At 39.5% G+C, this 23,040-nt stretch overlaps 1 protein-coding gene across 1 annotated transcript in view; it reads left to right on the forward strand.

Moving 5' to 3' along the window:
• Positions 1-23,040, forward strand: part of LOC135465465 (DNA polymerase epsilon catalytic subunit A-like) — a 50,452-nt gene that overhangs the window by 13,725 nt on the left and 13,687 nt on the right. The window contains 24 exon segments of the mRNA XM_064742706.1: positions 596-667; positions 1,706-1,819; positions 2,138-2,350; positions 2,868-2,975; positions 3,275-3,403; positions 5,820-5,922; positions 6,085-6,231; positions 7,978-8,123; positions 8,758-8,906; positions 9,789-9,881; positions 10,863-11,007; positions 12,120-12,218; positions 12,220-12,321; positions 12,911-13,063; positions 13,823-13,948; positions 16,286-16,374; positions 17,382-17,484; positions 18,672-18,711; positions 18,714-18,751; positions 19,297-19,425; positions 19,796-20,029; positions 20,761-20,961; positions 21,719-21,851; positions 22,505-22,601. Coding sequence (XP_064598776.1) covers positions 596-667; positions 1,706-1,819; positions 2,138-2,350; positions 2,868-2,975; positions 3,275-3,403; positions 5,820-5,922; positions 6,085-6,231; positions 7,978-8,123; positions 8,758-8,906; positions 9,789-9,881; positions 10,863-11,007; positions 12,120-12,218; positions 12,220-12,321; positions 12,911-13,063; positions 13,823-13,948; positions 16,286-16,374; positions 17,382-17,484; positions 18,672-18,711; positions 18,714-18,751; positions 19,297-19,425; positions 19,796-20,029; positions 20,761-20,961; positions 21,719-21,851; positions 22,505-22,601 — 2,963 coding nt within the window.

Here is a 23,040-nt window from a genome sequence, read left to right on the forward strand (position 1 = left end):
AATAAATAAAATCATAGAAATTATAAGATATGTCAAGATCAGATTACATTCCTCTAGCGTGTCGTTGGTTTTGTTCAGAAATTAGGGTGTATACACAGCTTCTGTGGCCTAATGGTTAGAGCGTCCTCCTCAAAGTCGAGAGACCCTGGGATCAAACCCCAAGATTTAAAAAAATCGTACTTGCTGCTGCCTCACTTGGCGCCCAGCACTGAGAGGTTATAGCAAGGAAACATAACTGGTTGGTCCGGTGTCAGTAAAATTTGACTGAGTAGGGTGTCACGTTTGGTGTCTACGCCATGATACTACAGTGGAGGCAGCACTTTGGTGAGCATGGTCTCTTCCTACCACAAGAAGACACAGTTTATGTACACACACCTAATGACTCTTCGTTGTCATTTGACGGAAAAAATTTTAAGCAGACTTTATATTCCCTTCACACATACATAATTTAGGGTATCCAGTATGTATCAGTATGCGAATAGCTAGTGAACAGTTCACTTTCTGACGAGTGCTCACAAAGTAGAGAAATGATCAATACATATTTTTTATGTGCAATTTTGTTTTGTTGGACATTGACTTTGTTTTCCGTCTGCAGGCTAAGTTGAGATATGACCCTGTGGAGCTGGATCCAGAGGAGATGTGTCGTATGGCCAGTGAGGAGCCACAGGTAAACTCACTTGTATACATGTACTCAGGCCAACTTATACATGTACTCAGGCCAACTTCATGATGGATAGACTTTATAGAGAGAAGCCACAGGTAAACTCAGTTGTATACATGTACTCAGGTCAACTTCATGATGGATAGACTTTATAGAGAGAAGCCACAGGTAACCTTACTTTTATACATGTACTCAAACCAACTTCATGATGGATAGACTTTATAGAGAGAAGCCACAGGTAAACTCAGTTGTATACATGTACTCAGGTCAACTTCATGATGGATAGACTTTATAGAGAGAAGCCACAGGTAACCTCACTTGTATACATGTACTCAGGCCAACTTCATGATGGATAGACTTTATAAAGAGAAGCCACAGGTAACCTTACTTGTATACATGTACTTAGGCCAACTTCATGATGGATAGACTTTATAAAGAGAAGCCACAGGTAACCTTACTTGTATACATGTACTTAGGTCAACTTCATGATGGATAGACTTTATAGAGAGAAGCCACAGGTAAACTCAGTTGTATACATGTGCTCAGGCCAACTTCCTGATGGATAGACTTTATAGAGAGAAGCCACAGGTAAACTCAGTTGTATACATGTACCCAGGCCAACTTCATGATGGATAGACTTTATAGAGAGAAGCCACAGGTAACCTCACTCACTGAGGGAAAACTGCATACACATCTTAACTCAAAACCATAACAAACAAAACTATCACATATGGTGATGTATCACAAACGGTAATCTGAATTGTTGCATAACTTAAAGAGGACAAAAGTATTTTAAACTTCGATTTACCTATCAAACTAGGCTAATTTCTGATTGGTTTGGTGGTTAACGGCACTGACTAAGCCGACGAATGTTAAAAGAATGCTGGAAAAAATGACTTGTCCAAGGTGAACTAGGGCATTGTCATTGAAAAAACCTCTTGAGTTGTTCACAGCCCATACTGTAGCTCTAACTCTTCATGTATATCATGCTATATTGTATTTTTTTACGTTATTTTGTTTTTTATCCCTCCCACACATTACCAGGTCCTGTCCAACTACTCGGTGTCCGATGCCGTAGCAACATATTACCTGTACATGAAGTATGTTCACCCTTTCATCTTTGCCCTGTGTACCATCATCCCCATGGAACCTGATGAGGTAATCGGCTAAATGCTCTGTCATATCAAATTACTGAAGTTTCTCACTTAAATAAGTTTTCTGTGTAGCAGAATGAGATGTTCTTAGGTTTATGCCTTGCTGATGCATTTCTAACTGACAAGATCTGGTAACACGAAATGTAAGCAAAATCCGATTTGACTTCCATTGTTTGATTAGAACAATCCATTCTCTCGGAATCATGTGTAATTACTAATTGATTTTAAATGAAAACTTCAAATTCAGTTATTGAGGTAGTATTATTATGAAGTTTAATTTAACTTAAGTCAGTGATTAAGACATTACCTTATGTTTTTTCAGGTGTTGCGTAAAGGCTCAGGCACGCTGTGTGAAGCCTTGCTCATGGTTCAGGCCTTCCATGCTAACATCATCTTCCCCAACAAGCAGGAGACTGTATACAATAAGCTGACAGAGGACGGCCATGTTCTGGACTCAGAGACCTATGTAGGGGGTCACGTCGAGGCTTTGGAGTCTGGGGTCTTCCGAGCAGACATACCGTGTCGCTTCAGAATGGTGAGTCTTTAACATTGCAGCAATCAGCACAAGTCAAGTGGACATAGGAGAATAGTTCAGTGTTTGGTGGGATTATTCTGTGGTCAGTTCTTTGTGGACAAGCATTACAAGATCTACCAGAATAAACAATAACAAGTGTTCTGACTGCTAAGCCTGGAAATAACCAGTAGGACAAGGACAGTGTCCGATAATGTAAGAACACATAGTGAAGATTTGAAGGATCAGTGTTCATAAAAATATTTATTTTTTTTATTGATTTATTTGATTTGTGTTTTATGCCGTACTCAAGAATATTTCACTTATACGATGGCAGCCAGAATTATGGTGGGACGAAACCGAGCAAAGCCCGGTGGAAACCCACAACCATCCGCAGCTTGCTGCAAGACCTTCCCATGTACGCTGTGAGAGGAAACTAGCATGAGCTGGACTTGAACTCACAGTTCATAAAAATCAAATGTTGAGTTGAACATGTGACCAAGTAGCAGAAATATGTGAAGTATACGCTGTTCTTGGACAGGTGCCTGAGGCCTTCCAGATGTTGATAGAGAAAGTGGACAGGACGATGAAACATGCCATAGAGGTGGAGGAGAAAATACCCCTGGAACATGTCACAAATTTTGATGAGGTACTATGTTCTCTACTACTTTTTCTGTAGGATACTGTGTGCATGGCTCTGGATTGATTGAGATCAGGCCTATGCTATAAAGGAATCATTGTATACTCCCTTTTTGCCGTTTTCAAAATAAAAGATAGGTGCAGAAAAGGTACAAAAAGACTTTTAAGCACTACGTTTTCCTCCAGTATTTAAAGAGTGTTACATTTTGTTGGTGGTATAACTGTGAAAGTAGAGGATGAAGTTTGTTGGAAACTGGAAAAGGTTGGCTTTGTACTTCACATACACATATGTGTGACCTTTATCGCCAGGTGTGCAAAGACATTGTGGAGAAACTATCAAACTTAAGGGACTGTCCTAACAGGCTTGAGAATCCAATCATCTACCATCTGGATGTAGGAGCCATGTACCCCAATATCATCCTGACTAACAGACTACAGGTGAGTACTCTGCCCTCTGGATGTAGGAGCCATGTACCCCAATATCATCCTGACTAACAGACTACAGGTGAGCACTCTGCCGTCTGGATGTAGGAGGCATGCACCCCAATATCATCCTGACTAACAGACTACAGGTGAGTACTCTGCCGTCTGGATGTAGGAGCCATGTACCCCAATATCATCCTGACTAACAGACTACAGGTGAGTACTCTGCCGTCTGGATGTAGGAGGCATGTACCCCAATATCATCCTGACTAACAGACTACAGGTGAGTACTCTGCCGTCTGAATGTAGGAGCCATGTACCCCAATATCATCCTGACTAACAGACTGCAGGTGAGTACTCTGCCGTCTGGATGTAGAAGTCATGTACCCCAATATCATCTTCACTTACAGACTACAGGTGAGAACTCTGTTATCTGCCATTTGGATGTAGGAGCCATGTACCCCAATATCATCCTCACTAACAGGTTACATTTGAGACCTCTGTTATCTGCCATTTGGATGTAGGAGCCATATACCCCAATATCACTCTCACTAACAGGTTACAGGTGAGAACTCTGTTATCTGCCATTTGGATGTAGGGGCCATGTACCCCAATATCATCCTCACTAACAGGTTACAGGTGAGAACTCTGTTATCTGCCATTTGGATGTAGGAGCCATATACCCCAATATCACTCTCACTAACAGGTTACAGGTGAGAACTCTGTTATCTGCCATTTTGATGTAGGAGCCATATACCCCAATATCACTCTCACTAACAGGTTACAGGTGAGAACTCTGTTATCTGCCATTTGGATGTAGGAGCCATATACCCCAATATCATCCTCACTAACAGGTTACATGTGAGAACTCTGTTATCTGCCATCTGGATGTAGGAGCCATATACCCCAATATCACCCTTACAAACAGTCAACAGGTGAGAACTCTGATGGACAATCAGACCTAGAATTGCCTGCAGTTTGACGGCTTCCAAGCAGTTTTCAACATGCATCGGCACATGACATTTTAGGGGCATAATTTGTGAATAAGTACTGTGGTAGTGATATTTTCAGGTATACAACTGTTACACTGCTATCAGCTTGATGGCATCTGGGTGAGTTAATCGAAATTTTCTCCTACCCACGGCTATAGACATACAGCATAACTTACAACGACAATAATCTAACCATTGCAATCTTCAAACTCGTGGCATCAAGACAAAACTCATGTTGCTTAGGTGAGCTTGATATATATAAACAACTGGCACAGAGAACTGAATTCACTTTGCACTGCCCGAGTGTATTAAACACTACAGGTATATATATGTGGCAATAACCACTAAAGACCCATATGTTCTGATCTTAACATTAGAGCACTACAATTATCAGTTGAAAAGAAGACTACCATAATTCCTCAACCTTTTCACATATGAAAGAGCAAGTTTCCTGAGCAATTTGTGCACATTTTTAATATGATTTTGGAGACAAAACTTCATTGGTTGGATTAGCCAGTTGCAGGGCTTCACAAAAAATATAATTTTATCAGTCTACATGGAATAATCCCTTGAGAATATGCTTGAATAAACACCTTGCAAACATGTGGAAAGGTTGAAGAATTACATTCCATTTAATTCTTTACTGTCTTCTACTTTCAACATCATACAGACAATGGTTTCTGCTCACATGACCTTCACAAATGCAAATTTCAGAAAAAAACAAAACCAGATTTATCATCAGCAAGATACACTACATCCAATGATACCGTATACTTTTTATTTCAATACTGAACAACATAGGTTGTCCGGTGGCTTAATGGGTCTATGCGAACTTCTACAGTTTTCAGCCAGTTTGAATAAATTTTTCAAGCTTTACAGCCCCATTAGGTGTGCATATATGTATTAAATTTCAAGGCCATCAGAGAAGCGGTTCTGAAGAAAAAGTTTCTTATAAGAATTTACTTACATGTCCAAAATACCTGCTAATTAGGTTAGCCATAGGTAAAGTTTTATATACCAGTGTTTTGACCATCGGATTAGGTAATGATCAGTGTAAGTGATTAACAGCTGTGATTTGCAGTTTTCTGGAAAATTGACTAAAAGCAAATTGTGAGAAAAAAAAACCCAGTAATCCGAACAAGAAAAAAACATCCCGTCTACGTGAGATATTTTGTCTTCTCCGATCTGCAGAGGAAATGCATTTTATTCACAAAATATGTGACATAGATCTTTCCACAATTTTGTCATTTCTCAGTTTGTGATTTTACAGTTGACACGAAAGAAATTGTATGTCACTGGCAAACGCAGTTTACATCACAAAACAGATCCAAAGTATCATTAATGTAGAGTGAGTGAGTGAGTGCTATCCGGGCCGGTCATTAATGTAGATAGCTCTAATGATTGCTTATAATGATTTGATCTGCTCACCCCTTTTCCAGCCTCCAGCTATTGTGGATGAAGTGACTTGCGCTGCCTGCGACTTCAACAAACCAGGAGCGCTGTGCCAGAGGAAAATGCCATGGATGTGGAGGGGAGAGTACAGTGAGTAGAACAGCCTCATGCATATTCAACACACCAAAGTATATGGTAATTTTTAATTTAATTTTTTTTTTTTTTTTAATAAAAATGCATTATTTTACTTGCTGCTATTGACGATATAGATACTTGCCAACAGAATACACAGGTTTATCTCTGTTTTCACAGTGCCAGCCAGTCGGGGGGAATATCAAAGGATACAGCAACAACTGGAGAATGAGAAATTTCCACCTATGATGCCAGGAGGACCTCCACGAGCCTTCCATCAGCTCACGCGTGAGGAACAGGCCACAGTCGAGAAAAAAAGATTAGCCGGTACGGAGAGTGAGCTGAATTAGGCCAGTTACATTTACTTGCATTTGTTTTATTCATTTATTGATTTGATTGTGGTTTAACCCCATACTCAAGAATGTTTAGCTCGCCTGTACAATGTAATGCGAGGTATTGTGAGATTGGGGAGAGTGTCGGCATTGGTATTGGTGTTTGGTTAAGCCTTTTTTTGGCTCCTGTATAATGGGCTGTCATACATCGATTAAAGGTTAAGCTTTTTCTTTTAGCTCCTGGTACATGTATAATGAGTTCTCATTCATTGATTGAAAGTTAAGATTTTTTGTTTAGCTCTCTATGGATGGATGGAAGGTTAGGTTGTTTTTTTTTTGGTTCCCTAGTTTAAGGTATGGTGTGTAAATGCACATTCTCAGATGGCAGGTTAAGCTTTTTTTAGCTCTTGTATATTGAGCTATCAGATCGATTGAAGGTTGGGTTTTTTTTTTAGCTCCGTAGTCTAAGACATGGTGTGTAAATGCACATTCTCAGATGGCAGGTTAAGCTTTTTTTTTTTATTTAGCTCCTGTATAATGGCAATTATTTGTGGATCTCCAACATACAGTGATAGAAAGTCATGTTTTGTTTGTGTGTTTTTTTTTCGCCATCTAAATTTTTTTCGACATCTAAATTCTACAAAAAGTTGCAATTTTTATGCACATGCCCACCTACAAGGAGGAGAACAAGAAGGGTTGTGGGTTCCTCTGGCAATTTTACGATTTTTCTGTTTTGTGGACACATTCAGATTGACTTCATTCTGTTCTCCTGTAAACAAGAATTTCCAGAAGCCTTTCTTGTAGGGCTACAGTGTCTTATGCAATCACTTATCTAGATAAGCTTTTTGTCTCTCTAGCTACTTTACCAGATTTGTAGACTGTAAGAATTTAACTTGGTGTGTATCAGTTTATTTGGTATATTTATATTTATATTGGTATATTTGGTATCTGTAGAAATCTTTCCACATCTGTATTAGTATTATGACACTGGCTGATGCATGTGCCTTCCTATACTGTGACGGAATGTTTAAACCATCCGTGCAGACAGTTGCTGTCAGCACAGTATTTGCTCAGCCAGTCATGGGAAGTGATTTGCAAATCAAAGTCCACCCCAGCAAGTTGGTACTCGAACACCCAACACTGAATTTTTTTTACTCCCATAGCTCAAATTTTGAAATTGTTCTTGGATTGCCGCATGCAGTTCACAATTTGCATATCAAAGACCAATTTTGTGCACAAACTCCCCACAGTAACATGTTTACTACCACAACACTTTACAGTTTTTATCTTTCCTCTGATATCATTGTCTAGTTGACTGCTATAGCAGGCAAGCTAGTGGGGTTCTCTGAATGCCTTGTTCACCTATACAGTGGCAGTCAGTTTTATTGGTGGAGGAACCAATTTGCCTGTACTAGGTCACCAACCTTTGGCAAATTACTAACAGTAGTTACCAACGTAGATTTACTCACATAATGTTGTGGAAGACTACAAATAGCCACAGGAGTGCTATCAAATGCTTTTTGTCAACGAGGCGCCACACACAGTGAGAGCAGAGGGAGTCTACAAATTCCCTGTCTAAGGCCGGGATTGAACTTGGACCATTTGTGTTCAAAGGTTTGAAAGGCAACCATTGTAAACGACTAGACACGACCCGTTGGGAATGCAAATATTCCCCCAAATCAGATATTTAGAAAGTTTTTAGTTATAGTTTCATCTTGTCTAATGTTTTTATTTCTTGAAGAGTATTGCAGAAGAGCATACAAAAAAGTGCACATCACTCGCAAAGAGGAAAGGGAGGCAACCATTTGTCAGCGAGAAAACTCGTTCTATGTGGACACTGTGCGAGCTTTCAGGGACAGAAGATATGAGTTCAAAGGCTTGTGTAAGGTGAGGTCAGAGAGACACATTGCAAATCTTGCAAAATAAATTTTTCTTTTTTATTTACAACACTCCAATACAATGTTTTGTTTTGTATAAATGCATCTTTCATAAAGAAAAAAAAGACTGCTAAAGCTTTTTACCTATTTACTCTTCAAAAACAGTATTTTGTTTGTTTATTATGTGACTAGTAATAAAGCTGGTCATTCCTTGAAGTAAAATCTCCATGAATGTAAAAGAGCTGTGTGTAGAGAGACAGCCAAGTCTCAGTTCATGTCTTATTTTATCCCGTGGACCTCTGTGGCCTAGCTGGTTAGCACACAAGCTCAGCGTAACAACCCAGAAGCCTCTCGCCAGTGCGGTCGTTGTGAGTTCAAGTCCAGCTCATGCTGGCTTCGTCTCTGGCCATGCATGGGAAGGTCTTGCAGCAACCTGCGGATGGTTGTGTGTTTCCCCCTGGGGTCAACTCGGTTTCCTCTCACCATAATGCTGGTCGCTGTCGTAAAAGTGAAATATTCTTGAGTACAGCATAAGAAACCAATCAAATAAATAAAATGAATAAATAAATAATATTTTATCCGGCAACAACTGTATATGTATGTTACCTGTTATTATTCTTGTGAGGTGTGGATTTGTTTTGCAGGTGTGGAAACAAAAGCTGGGGGAGGCAGAGAAGAGTAAGGACGCAGCTGAAATTAAACGAGCCAATGGAATGTTGGTGTTGTACGACTCACTCCAGTTGGCTCATAAATGTATTCTGAATTCCTTCTATGGCTATGTCATGAGGAAAGGGTGAGTTGACAAATTGTAGGGTTAGAGGGATGCATGATCAATGCTGACTGGATTGTTTCAAGAGTTATTTAAAACAAATTATTCTGGATAATTTACATCATTGGTTTTGTGTTCAGCTTTATCAACTCTTAATGATAAAGTCAAGGGGAACATAACATTTTCCAATAATTTACTATCGTGGTATTACAATATTTGTACTTTTATATCTTGTTTGTTATTTATTTGGATGTATTTAATACATTCTATTGAAGATTATTTTAGGGTGTGCATTTAAAATTACCTATTTGTGTGGTTCCTGTATCCCATTTAAAGGACGGAAAAAGACTTGTGAACTAAAACAAATCTGTATTTTCCTACAAAGTGTAATTTTGTAATTCACCCAGTACTTTTTGACATGGACGTGCTACGGTATGATGCTGTACCACTGATACATGTAGTGCTCTGGAGTACAGCATTTACAGTTACTTATTCCGAAGCAAGTTTCTAAATGTAAAGCTTATTCAAACATTTGTTTGTCTGATCGGAATGAGGAACGTGTTCAGGCATGATTTGACTGCTGGGGTGTTGTAAGATGTACAGCGCTCAATAGGTAGCATACCAGGTGTGGCTTCGGTTTTGGCCTTGGGCCGCTGTCAATATTCCTGAGGCCCCTGGCGATAACAAATGATGGATGGTGAATGTGGCACATAGTCTTACATCTTCACTGAAGACCTCTTGTCCATCATGTGTGGGAAAGTTGTGTCAGTAACTTACCAAAGTTGAGTGGTTTACCTGGGGCACTTCGTATTATTCCTCAACCCTTAAAATTGATTGCTGTCAAAAATTTTTAACAATGGCGTAAAAATTATCTTCACATACATAAATGATTGTTGTTCTACCCAGAGCCCGCTGGTACAGTATGCAGATGGCAGGAATTGTTTGTTTCACTGGTGCTAACATCATCACAGAAGCCAGAGAAATTGTGGAACAAATTGGGTAAGTTTTCTCCGGTACTACACTGAGTTGCAACTCTTTACATAACTATTTCCACGTTCAGACGTTTTGGAGAGCATGAAAGGGAAGACTTTATTTAAAGTTTTTTAAGATGACTTTTGTCTTACTGATCATTCAGAGTTAAACTAAGATGAGAAATCTTGAGCAGAAATGGAAAACGCGAACAGCACTACAGTAAATGACATAAAATTTCTTCCATGGCTAAATTGCAAATTTTGGGGCCTTTGTGGCTCAGTCAGTTAGTGCATCGTAATGACCTAAGAGCATTTCACCAATGCAGTTACTGTGAGTTCAAGCCCAGCTCATGCTGGCTTCCTTTCGGGCTGTAAGTGAGAAGGTCTTGCAGCAACCTGAGGATAGTCATGGGTTTCCGCCAGGCTCTACACGGTTTCTTCCCATCATAATGCTGGCCGCCATTGTATAACTGAAATATTCTTGATTTCACCAATCAAATAAGTAAATAAAATGCACGTTTTGATCTCATTGATCTCAAAAAGGTATGTGGAGATTTATTTGGAAGGCAGGATGATAGCATGCTGAAGAGAATGTAAAATTCAGCATGAAAGGTAACTTATTATGACTGTCGAAATTTTACTTTATTTACATTTATGGTGCATAAACTTCATGTTGGTATCCTCTGTTTTTAAAAAGCTCTCTCTTAAAAAGCTCTGTTCTGAAACAGAACAGAATGAGATATTGGTATTTCATTCCATTCTCATCTAAGAAATAGTAAAGATCTACTGCTAATTCAAGAGGCGTTCGTAGGCTGCGGCTGATCTGCTCTAGACCAATGAGGGTACAGGTTCAAATCCAGCTCTTGCCAGTTTGACTGCATCTGTAGATCAGTAGATTTTGTCAGGTAGCTGGTGAAGGGTGATGGTTTTATATGCACACATAAACCTCTGCTGGTGTCATACAGGTAAAAAAATGTGTGAAGTTAAAATCATGAAATTCTGATTGCAGACGACCGCTGGAGCTGGATACAGATGGTATTTGGTGCGTGCTTCCAGCCTCCTTCCCAGAGAACTATGTGATCAAAACAACTCTCCCCAAGAAACCCAAAGTGACCATTTCTTACCCCGGGGCCATGTTAAACATCATGGTTAAGGTGAGGTCAGAGTTTGATAAATCCAGAACATGTGGTAAATTTTGCCTCAAAAAAGTAAACAAATGTCGTAAAAGTTTACCTTTGGTGATAAAACTTACATTGTTCAGTAGGATAACATTCTGCCTTGCAAAAACCTCAAAACACCATTGTGAGATCAGTAAATCTCTCAGAATTAAATGACGTGTGAATTAATCATGGGTGACATTATAGATCATGTAGTGTACATTTCAGCATTTTCACGGTTGAGTGATATTGACAGTGGTAGCAGAAGCAGTTTCTGACTATCACAGAAAGTAATGTTTAAATCATGTACTTGTGATCATTAATTCAAAATATTCGGGCGTATGTGTTTTTCATATATACATGTACATATTTAAATACCTGTATGAATTTAAGATGTACTCTCATTTTAAACATGGACAGTATATATGATTTAAAACATCGTTGTTTAACATATAGACACTTCTTGGCAACATACAGTATGGCCTTGGGGAGAAAATTTCTTTCTGAATTGATCAAGTATCTTTTTAAAAAAGAAGATATTTATAACGTAAGAAATCTCTTCTTTGTGTTTTTTAGCTTTGTGTTCACATATCTCTACTGTTATGATATGGTCAGTTAGGGCCACATTTGGAATTAAAAACATTACAGGTTTTGATGGTGAACTTTAAGGGTGACATTGTGACTGCATGGAGAATTTTTTTTTAAATGTAGCTCACAATGATACTTGCTTAGAGCTTTTCCATGTAAGTCATGTTAAGTATGAAAACTTAACTTTTTGTTCGTGAACCACCATAATTTTGTTCACTTTACTTGCTAGTTTTGATAAATCGTGATTACTTTGGGAGCCCCATCGTTTTCCAAATGGCTCTGGATTTGGCCCTGTCAGTTAAGCCTTCATTAAAAGTGTGTTTGTGGGAATAATCCTCCACAAAAAAGGCCATACTCTAAAGTTATTGGGCTATTGGTGGAATTTCTTTCTCAGTTTTTCTTGCAGTGTTAATTTCTTTACAATTCCCAGTCGACAAACCTTAATTTTTTGGGTGCCCTCAAGAAAAAGTTTTTTGATGGTGGCCTTACTTGAAAGATAACTCGAGGATGTTTGTTTGCAGGAACGGTTCACCAATGACCAGTACCAAGACCTGGTGGATCCAGAGAGGCTTGAGTACTCTGTGCACAGTGAGAACTCCATCTTCTTTGAAGTGGACGGTCCCTTATTTGGCCATGATACTCCCCGCGTCCAAGGAGGAAGGAAAGAAACTGAAGAAACGCTACGCGGTGTTTAACTTTGATGGGTCACTGGCTGAACTGAAGGTAATTTGATCACAGTGTTCTATTTTCATTTGGGGGCCTCCGTGGCTCAGTTGGTTAGCACGCTAGCACAGCGTAATGACCCAGGCGTCTCTCAACACTGCGATCGCTGTGAGTTCAAGTCCAGCTCATGCTGGTTTCCTCTCCGGCCATAAGTGGGAAGGTCTTGCAAGAACCTGTGGATGGTTGTGTGTTTCCCCCGTGCTCTGCCCGGTTTCCTCCCACCATAATACTGGCCGTCGTCGTATGAGTGAAATATTCTTGAGTACGGCGTAAAACACCAATCAAATAAATAAAGAAAACTATTTTCATTTGAATTTGACATGTTGACTCAACAGTAGCTCTGTTGAACACAGCTTTACACAGAATGATGTCCATATTCTCAGGGGAAGTTGCTTTGTTAAAATAAACAAGTTTTTGGGACAATGGCTGGATGAAACACTTCACAGAGACAAGTCTCCATACAAACTTTAACAAAATGCTGAGCATCATTTCATTCTGGTATTTAGTCTCCTTTTAAGAAAACTTGTGATAGCATTCATGTTGTATTTCTTATGTATTGTATTTAACATTTTCTTGTTTTCTTTGCCAGGGATTTGAGGTCAAGAGAAATGGAGAACTTCAGCTTATCAAGATTTTCCAGTCTTCTGTGTTTGAAGCTTTTCTCAAGGGCACGACCTTGGAAGAGTGTTACTCTGCAGTGGCAAAGATAGCTGATTACTGGTTGGATGTCCTGTACAGTAAGGTGTGTTGTGATTGGTGCAAAGATTTTTATTGATTTTCTGTAACAGTAGCATCATATGAGATGTGTAATGGATTCAAAACCTGATTGGTGCAGCCCCAGCTTTGGGCAAGGAATTTTTTAAATTCTGATATATCAACTGTTCCTGAGGCCTATGTGAAAATAATCTGCGTAACTTTTGGGAAACGTTGTCAGCCAATGGTTTGCTCTGATCTTTGTTGGTTTCATCCAGCCAAGAAACAGACAGTCATTGTATGCATAAAGTATGCCAATTTTCTCTTGGAGAAATTTATTTTTCGGCATCTTTGAAATTGCTTGAGGCACTGGTATGTTCGTGGGAAAGTTCATCCCGGAAGATCTTCTTGCATTTGCTTGAAGCTTGTTAAACTGTGGAATATTTATTCAAAGTAATATGGAAAAAGGTGAATTTTGGGTCTGGAAAGAGCCAAGAAATTTGAAATAATGAAGGTGTAAGAACCCTGTTTGGTTGACAGAAATTGATTTCAAAGCATTGGTAAATCTGCTTTCAGTTGTTGTAAAATATATAAAATATTTAATTTGTATTTGATTATTGTTTAATGCCATTTCTGTACATGTATTTTTTCACTAATAACATAGCAGCCAGTTTAATTGGTGAAGGAAACTGGAGTGCCCACAATATATGATAGAATGTGAGTAGTTGAGGGGAACCCAGGATGTGAAAAAAGCTGTTGAAGAGTGAAACAGAGGAATGAATAGTAATTACAACATTTTTTACTTTAGGCGGCTAATATGCCAGACTCGGAACTGTTTGAGCTGATTTCTGAGAAGAGGAACATGTCACGTAAGCTGGAGGATTATGGAGGCCAGAAGTCCACGTGTATCAGCACAGCTAAAAGGCTTGCAGAGGTGAGAGCTATCTGCCTACATCACTCTCTCAGTTATCCAGACTGAAACAAATGAGGCACTTTAGGTAACGGTTCAATCCTGGGCAGGGAATGGAAGTTTAGAATTCCGCTGCCGTTGTTACTTGTGGCCCTCTTTATTACAGGCAGATGACAATGCAGTTCGGACCCTTAGGACATGTACTTTGTGGGTTTTTCTTTTTTTTTTTTTTTTGAAAAACACTTGTCTTCTAACTATCACCTGAAAGCCTGACAAGTTCTTTGAAATTTGGCCTAAGAGCAGTTATCAAGTTCATAAACAGGTTTCACTGGTTCATCTGCAGCTATAAGCCAGGAGGCTTGTCCAGGGACCGTTTCAAAGAATGTAAAGGCTAAGCTTAGATAGCCAGCCAACTGACCGACTAGACATCTTGTCTAGGGACCGTTTCACAGAAAGTAAAGTCTAAGCTTAGATAGCCAGCCAGCTGACTGCTTAGACATCTTGTCTGGGGACCGTTTCACAGAAAGTAAAGTCTAAGCTTAGATAGCCAGCCAGCTGACCGCTTAGACATCTTGTCTGGGGACCGTTTCACAGAAAGTAAAGTCTAAGCTTAGATAGCCAGCCAGCTGACCGCTCAGACGTCTTGTCTGAGAACCGTTTCACAGAAAGTAAAGTCTAAGCTTAGATAGCCAGCCAGCTGACCGCTTAGACATCTTGTCTGGGGACCGTTTCACAGAAAGTAAAGTCTAAGCTTAGATAGCCAGCCAGCTGACCGACTAGACATCTTGTCTGGGGACCGTTTCACAGAAAGTAAAGTCTAAGCTTAGATAGCCAGCCAGCTGACTGCTTAGACATCTTGTCTGGGGACCATTTCACAGAAAGTAAAGTCTAAGCTTAGATAGCCAGCCAGCTGACTGCTTAAACATCTTGTCTGGGGACCGTTTCACAGAAAGTAAAGTCTAAGCTTATATAGCCAACCAGCTGACCGACTAGACATCTTGTCTGGGGACCGTGTCACAGAAAGTAAAGGCTAAGGGGTCACAGAAAGTAAAGGCTAAGTTTAGATAGCCAGCCAACTGACTGCTTAGACATCTTGTCTGGGGACCGTTTCACAGAAAGTAAAGGCTAAGCTTAGATAGCCAGCCAGCTGACCGACTAGACATCTTGTCTGGGGACCGTTTCACAGAAATTAAAGGCTAAGCTTAGATAGCCAGCCAACTGACCGCTTAGACATCTTGTCTGGGGAACGTTTCACAGAAAGTAAAGGCTAAGCTTAGATAGCCAGCCAGCTGACCGACTAGACATCTTGTCTGGGGACCGTTTCACAGAAATTAAAGGCTAAGCTTAGATAGCCAGCCAACTGACCGCTTAGACATCTTGTCTAGGGAGTGTTTCACAGAAAGTAAAGTCTAAGCTTAGATAGCCAGCCAGTCTAAGGTTAGATAGCCAGCCAGCTGACCGCTTAGACATCTTGTCTAGGGTCCATGTCACAGAAAGTAAAGGCTAAGCTTAGATAGCCAGCCAACTGACTGCTTAGACATCTTGTCTGGGGACCGTTTCACAGAAAGTAAAGGCTAAGGTGTCACAGAAAGTAAAGGCTAAGCTTAGATAGCCAGCCAGCTGACCGCTTAGACATCTTGTCTGGGGACCGTTTCACAGAAAGTAAAGGATAAGATTAGATAGCCAGCCAACTGACCGCTTAGACATCTTGTCTAGGGTCTGTTTCACAGAAAGTAAAGGCTAAGCTTAGATAGCCAGCCAACTGACCGCTTAGACATCTTGTCTAGGGACCGTTTCACAGAAAGTAAAGGATAAGATTAGATAGCCAGCCAACTGACCGCTTAGACATCTTGTCTAGGGTCTGTTTCACAGAAAGTAAGGGCTAAGCTTAGATGGTCAGCCAGCTGACCGCTTAGATATCAATTAAAGCTTTTTGTGTTAGATTTTGCGAGATAGCCCAAAATGTTTGGTCACGTCCCAAGGTGGCTATGAGGAAACAAATTTGGTTTAAGAAGTGTTATTAGTCCATTTTTGAAAGTTTATTCATTGATTAGGAATAAAAAAGGAATAAATCAGTTTCTGTCAGCAAATGAAGGTCTTTTTTAAAGCTCACAAACGGTGCGACACTCTGTGGTGAAAGCTATCACCCTTCGTTTGCAAGGGAAGTGAAAATGAAGTTATCTTTTTATGTTATGTATACATTGTAAATTGATTTATTTATATTTTGAAATCAATTCAACAAATACTATCAGGGACTCTATCAATCAAATTAATACCTAGGCGGCTAAGCTTTTGACAGTTTTACTTGAAAACAGTCCATTTTTTTCAAGTAATAGATGTATGTGCTCTAATGTTTTCTAGTTCCTTGGAGATCAGATGGTGAAGGATGCAGGACTGAACTGTAAATTTATAATAGCCAAGAAACCAGAGGGTGCACCGGTTACAGAGAGGTAAGCAGGGAATACTTTCATTTGTTGTGTTTAATGGTCATAGTAACCCTGGTAGAAACTGGGGCCTCCGTGGTTGAGGGGGTTAGCATGCCAGCGCCACACAATGACGCAGGGGCCTCTCTCCAATGAGGTCACAGTGCGTTCAAATCCAGCTTGTGCTGGTTTTCCTCTCTGGCCATACGTGGAAGGTCTGCCAGCAAACCTGCGGATGGTCGTTGGTTTCCCCTGTTTTCCTCCCACAATAAAGCTGGCTGCCGTCATATAAGTGAAATATTCTTGAGTACGACGTAAAAACACCAATCAAATAAATAAATAAATCAGGTCAAGATTAACAACATTAATCATCTTTATAATGAAAATTAAAACAGCCCAACTGTCCGGTTTCTTAACATGGATTACTTTTATACCTGTAGCTTAATTTTTGTGCATTGAACCAACAATCAAATAAATTAATACTTTGTACAGTTGAATAGATGCACATTTGACGAAATATTTAAGAAGACACACCAACCGGTAATGTACATTATCAGTGTTAACCTTGGGCCTTGATACTTACACACTCAAAGATTTTTCTAGTTTCTGGAAATTTTCTGACTGTGAATACCCAACAGTTGTATAAGGCCCAATTTCAGTTGGTTGTGGTGAACCATTTTGGTGGTCTAATGGTCCACCTCTTATTTCGGATCAAATCTGGGTCGGTCATACCAAAAACATTAAAAATGGTACTTGTTGCCGCCTTATTTGACTTGGAGCAAGGAAACTGGACTGGTTGGCCTAATGTCAGTATAATGTGACTGGGTGGGTGTCATGTCTGGTGTCTTCGGCATGATGCTTCAGAGGCGTCAGAACTTTAGCACCCTGCGACATGAATACACAGTATATGTACCCAGACCTAATGACTCCTCGTTGTCATCTGACTGAAAAATTCGTAAGTATGAAGTTAAACTCTAAGCATACATACATACACTCATACATAGCTGATTGTGGTGTGATGATTTTGATTTCAGAGCAATCCCTCTGGCGATATTCCAGGCAGAACCCAGTGTCAAGCGACACTTTTTGAGGAAATGGCTTAAAAGCCCTGGAATGGTGGAGTTTGATATGAGAGAGGTACATGTAGACGTAACTAGATTAAGATGTATATCTTCAGTTAAATTAAGACCAGGCTGACTGTTACATATTTGTGGGGCATTAATTCTTTAAATGATTTCAGTATAAGTGGAAATAAATATTTAAAATTCATCAATATATATGGAGGTTTTTATTTATTTATTTTTTGATAATTTATTTGATTGGTGATTTACGCCGTACTGAAGAATATTTCACTTATACGACGGCAGCCGGCATTATGGTGGGAGGAATCCGGGAAACCCACAACCATCTGTTGCTGGCAGACCTTCCCACTTATAGCCGAAGAGGAAACCAGCATGAGCTGGGCTTGAAATCACAGCAACTGCATTGGTGAGAAGCTCCTGGGTCATTGCACCGTGCTGGCGTGTTAACCCCTTCGACCACAGAGGCCACAAGAGATTTTTTTAAAATACTGCCCGAACTCTTCTAATTTTTGGGACAGATATTAGTAATGCTGAAAGCAGAATATTACATTTCTTTCCCAGCTTTTTGGAAACGTAAAGATATGATTATTTTTTTTATTTCACCCTTGTGAGAAAAACAAACTAAATATTTTTGTTACATTTACATGTATATGTGCTAAAGAGAGCAGACCAGGTGTCCCCCAAAATTAGAAGAAATAGGGTACATCTATTTAGTATGTGTATGTATATTACAGAAATACTGTATTTCTCCCAAAGTTTAGTATGTCAAAATGCACTTTCAGCAGCACATAAAGGCCTAAAATGATACTTTTGATGCCAACACTTGAATTTTTCTGCTAACTAAAAACTTTAAACTGGTCCTATAAGGTGGATTATTAAATGGGAATTAAGCAACATGTGTCAGTTAAAATTGCTAATGGGAATCAAACAACGTTTGTCATTTGAAAAATGCTAATGGGAATCAAACAACACGTAGGCCTATCAGTTAAAATATGCTAATGGGAATCAAGCAACACGTGTCAGTTAAAAAATGCTAATGGGAATCAAACAACACGTGTCAGTTGAAAAATGCTAATGGGAATCAAGCAACACGTGTCAGTTAAAAAATGTTAATGGGAATCAAGCAACACGTGTCAATTGAAAAATACTAATGGAAATCAAGCAACACATTGTCAGTTGAAAAATGCTAAACTTGTGAAATACAGTTTTAACAGTTTGCAATTTCTGTTTTGTTTGCACTAGATTCTGGACTGGCAGTATTATATCGAGCGAGTGGGAGGAACTGTCAGAAGATTATCACAATACCTGCAGCTCTCCAGCAGGTCAGTACCGAGTGATTGAGTGAACAGCTGTATGTGGCAATCTACCAGGTGGTTTAAATCATTAAATCTGCAAATCTTTAGCAGGTTTAAAGGGGCTATACGGGACATTTTTGGCAAAAAACATATTGGCTAATCAAATTTTCTGTATTTACCAATAATTACTCAAAGTAAATATCAGACTTGAGTTTTAAGTTTGAAAAATTTTCTTTCGACTCGCTGTGTAAATTTTTGGAATATAATACCAATTTTGAAGGGTAACACGCGCATAATCAAGGCTCATTTTGTGTAAGGTAACTATTTGGGCTATTCTTAAATAATAACAAAACTCAATTGGATTTGCACAGATTGATTTCTTTACCAAAAAATCTTTGGTGTAACCTCTTTGATATGATGTGATTTAAAATACTGGGATATGGCATAAAATATTACCAAGAAAATAAATCAAAAGCTGTATGTATTTTTTTAGTGTCTTTAAAACACAAATTCATGAAATGAACGTGTATATATTAATGTATTGTCTTCATTTATGTTCAACTTTTTGCCAGGTATCCAACCCTGTGCCACGCATCCCTCACCCTGATTGGCTGAGGAAGAAACTGCTGGAGCGGATGGATGTGTTCAAACAGAAGAAAATCAGTGAGCTGTTTGCACCTGCCCCTAAACCTCAACCACAGGTGAGCGAGGGGAAATACTTGGGTTTCATGGTGTTAGTTGAGTTGACAGACTTAGTTTGGTGTACTGCTACTGCTACTTTACTGTTTGACTGACTTTAATCAACACTGACTTAGCAGTTGTTTACTGTATTACTGCTGCCATGAAATAGTACTGAATTGTAAGACTGAATTGAAACGGTAACCTAAAGCAATGTTTACTGTATGCCTGACTTAAAAAACATCTCAAACTGACTGGTGACTTGAGGCAGTACTTTTTGCTCTGGATTGACTGGATTGAAACAGTATGGCTGACTATATGGCTGACTTTAATCAGCAGTTCACTGTGTGGCTGATGAGCGCAGTACTTTACTGAGGATTTATTTTGTTCCAGGACGACTCAGAGGACCTTTTCACCCAGCCTGAAGCCCCAGAGGCAGACAGCTCTGTAGCTGACATAGAAGACATTGGTGGGAAAGACAGACAGAAGACGCTGCCGGTTGCCATGGCAGGAAAGCGCAAACGACAACACAGTAGTCAGGAAAGCGGTGTCAACAGTCAGAATTCGGAACTCTCCCAGACTTGGAGGGAGATTCTGGGGCCTCCCCCACCCATGGGCACTACTGTGGTAAGTGTTAAGTGGTACACCTACATGTACATGATGCAGACTTAAGTACTGTGAGTCTTTGAGGGCCTAATTACAGCCAAGCTTCCCCAACACAAAGTAGTGCTGCTGAGGTTTACTGTTCAGAATGTGATAATACAGAATCAGTTGACAGTTGTCAAAGCTTTTGTCACATTGGACTTTCAGGGCCAAGTGCAAGGACATTTTGACTGCCTTTATTGGTGACCAATTTACAAGAGACCCTATAAATTGTCCAAATTATGGGAAATATTGATAAATCTAAATTTATGTTCATTTGTAATGATATTCTATAACTAATTGTGATACTAAAATTTGGCATATGAGTCATTAATTTCCGGTTTAATATCTGAAATTATTCTTGTACAAATTAACCTACAAACAGGGCACCCATATGAAAAAGCTTTGTTTGGTCATGAAGATCGTAACCTGTTGTCCGCTCTTGAGAGAAATATTTAGTTAATAAAGAGAATCGGCATCGGTTTATACCTCAAATGATGAAGTGTTGTTCATTACAGTATATCTCTTTTACACCAAAGGGTGATCTCCCCTTTACACCATACAGTGATCTCCCTTACACACCACACAGTGATCTCCCGTTTACACCATACAGTGATCTCCCCTTATGAGCCATACAGTGATCTCCCCCTTTACACCATACGGTGATCTCACCTTATACGCCATACGATAATCTCCCTTTTCTATTTGTTGTGCAGGAGGAGAGAAATGTGTGGATCAGATACCACAAGAAGAAATGGGAGCTGCAAGCTAAGGAGAGACAAGAACGCAAACGTCGACGGGTTGATTTTGGGGACATCTCTGGTGTTCGCGCCCCCGCTGGGCCCCGTTCAGGACTGGGAGGATTTTTGCGGAGGAAGGCCCGTAGTATCATGGATATGCCTTGGCAGATTGTACAGGTAGGCAATTCGCACTGATATGTAATCCATTATGCATTATTTAGGGAACTTTATTGGCCTGAGGCCGCATTTGACCACAGCTGGGTATTTGCATATAGACATCAAAATTTTAGAAAAGGACATTTTTTGCCTTGAATTTCTGTTCTTTCTGTCCTCAATCACCCAGGTATGGAACAGATAATTGATACATTAGCCAAGACTAAGGAAGTGTACTGAGTGACCTAGGAACATAAAAGCTGACCTTGGAACATAAACGTTGACCTTAAAATTTGACCCATGGTCTGTTCACAGTGTGACCTAGCTTTAATGTGTATTGATGCCATACCACAGACATTCAATAAATTTGTATTGTTAAGCATGAAGTTTTGAAGGGTTTAGTGAGACACTAGCCCATGGTACTTAACCATGCAGGGTTTTGTGTGGAAGAAGTTCATTTCAAAAGAGTTGTGCAAGGGATCTTGATCAGTTCATTTAAAACAGTAATGGAAAAGTAGATTTTAAATGATAGAAAAGACACTAGATTTTGATCTATGGATGTGGAACAACAAAGGAAGTTAAGTGCTGGAAATGTTCATGTTTAAATTCAAAGATAATGTAGATGTATTTGACTTACTGTAAATGTTAGTATTATTATTATTATTCAGAATATATTTTCTGAAGAAGTGTTCAATTTCTTGCAATTAATGATTTTGGGTTAATATTGGCATGGTTGAATTTTTAATTTAGTTGATCTGACCAAACTGCTGTCTTGTTTCAGATGGCCAGCACAGAGCAGCCAGGACAGTTCAAACTCTGGGCTCTGATTGGCTCAGATCTCCATGCTATGAAGCTGGTCATACCAAGGATATTCTACGTTAATCAGAAGACCCCTAAAACGGGAGAGGGAGCCTGTGAGTTGACAAAAGTTGTGTGGTTTGAGGCAGAATGTTTAGAGTTCTGGTTACAGGATGACCCTTTAGATTGTTGTATAGCCCTGAATGTCTACTAACTGGAATAGGTCCACTTCGGTGGATTAATGGTTTGAGCGTCCGCCTCGAAGTCGGGAGACAATGGGATCAAACCAGGGTCAAGTCATACCAAAGACTTTAAAAATGATACTCGCTGCTGCCCCGCATGATGCTGAGCTCTGAGAGGTCTGAGCAAGGAAACATGACTGTTTGGCCCGGTGTCAGTATAATGTGACTTGGTGGGGTGTCATGTCTGGTGTCTACGGCATGATACTTCAGTGGTGGCAGCACTTTGGTGACCTGGATTCGCTCTGCCACAAGACACAATATATGTACACACCTATTGACTCCTCCTTTGATAAGTGAAAATTTTTTAGGTGTAACACTAAGCCCCAAGCATACATACAAACATATTAATTGGAATAAATCAGTCTAAATCCGTCTCAGCCTAAAAGTTTGGAGTGTTTTCCACTCGTTTCTGCCTACTTTGCATATGATTAAATTCGTCAGTTGTGAAAGAAGAGCACGCTTGACTTTAAATGTGTGCTCATTTTGTACTCAGATGTGTGACTTAATCATGTTGTATCTGTTCTTAGTGTGGAAAAAGGTGAACAAAACGCTGCCGCGCTCTCACCCGGTGTTCAATCTATACGAATACTCCGTCCCTGAGGAGGTCTACCAAAAACACATCAAGTAAGAGACTTGATTATTTTGTCAATAAGTTTTCAGTTTCCCAGTTTTATTGGGGATTCAGAGTTTATACACGATCTTGAAAAAGCTTTTTTTTGGTTTTTAATTTAAACCTGAAAAAACTTTGAAATTAAGAACCATCTTGGCACACATACTGGAGGCCCATATCCCATATTTGCTGACATTGTCTTGGAGAAATTTGTTCTCTAGCACCTTTGAAATTACTTGGTGCACTGCTGTTTGTATGAATGTGTAAAATAACTAATAAACCCAATTTACCGTGGTTTTAAGGATGTATAATTGTAGAGTATGTTTACCGATAACAAGGAAATATATCGATGAAATCTTATGTTTTTTTGTGCATCACTCAAGATTCTATATCAGTCAGGCAGTGAAAGAAACATAAGTATTGTATTATACTATAGTTATTTACCTCACTTGC

This window comes from Liolophura sinensis, chromosome 5 (genome assembly GCF_032854445.1).
Source record: "Liolophura sinensis isolate JHLJ2023 chromosome 5, CUHK_Ljap_v2, whole genome shotgun sequence".
NCBI lineage: Eukaryota > Metazoa > Mollusca > Polyplacophora > Chitonida > Chitonidae > Liolophura > Liolophura sinensis.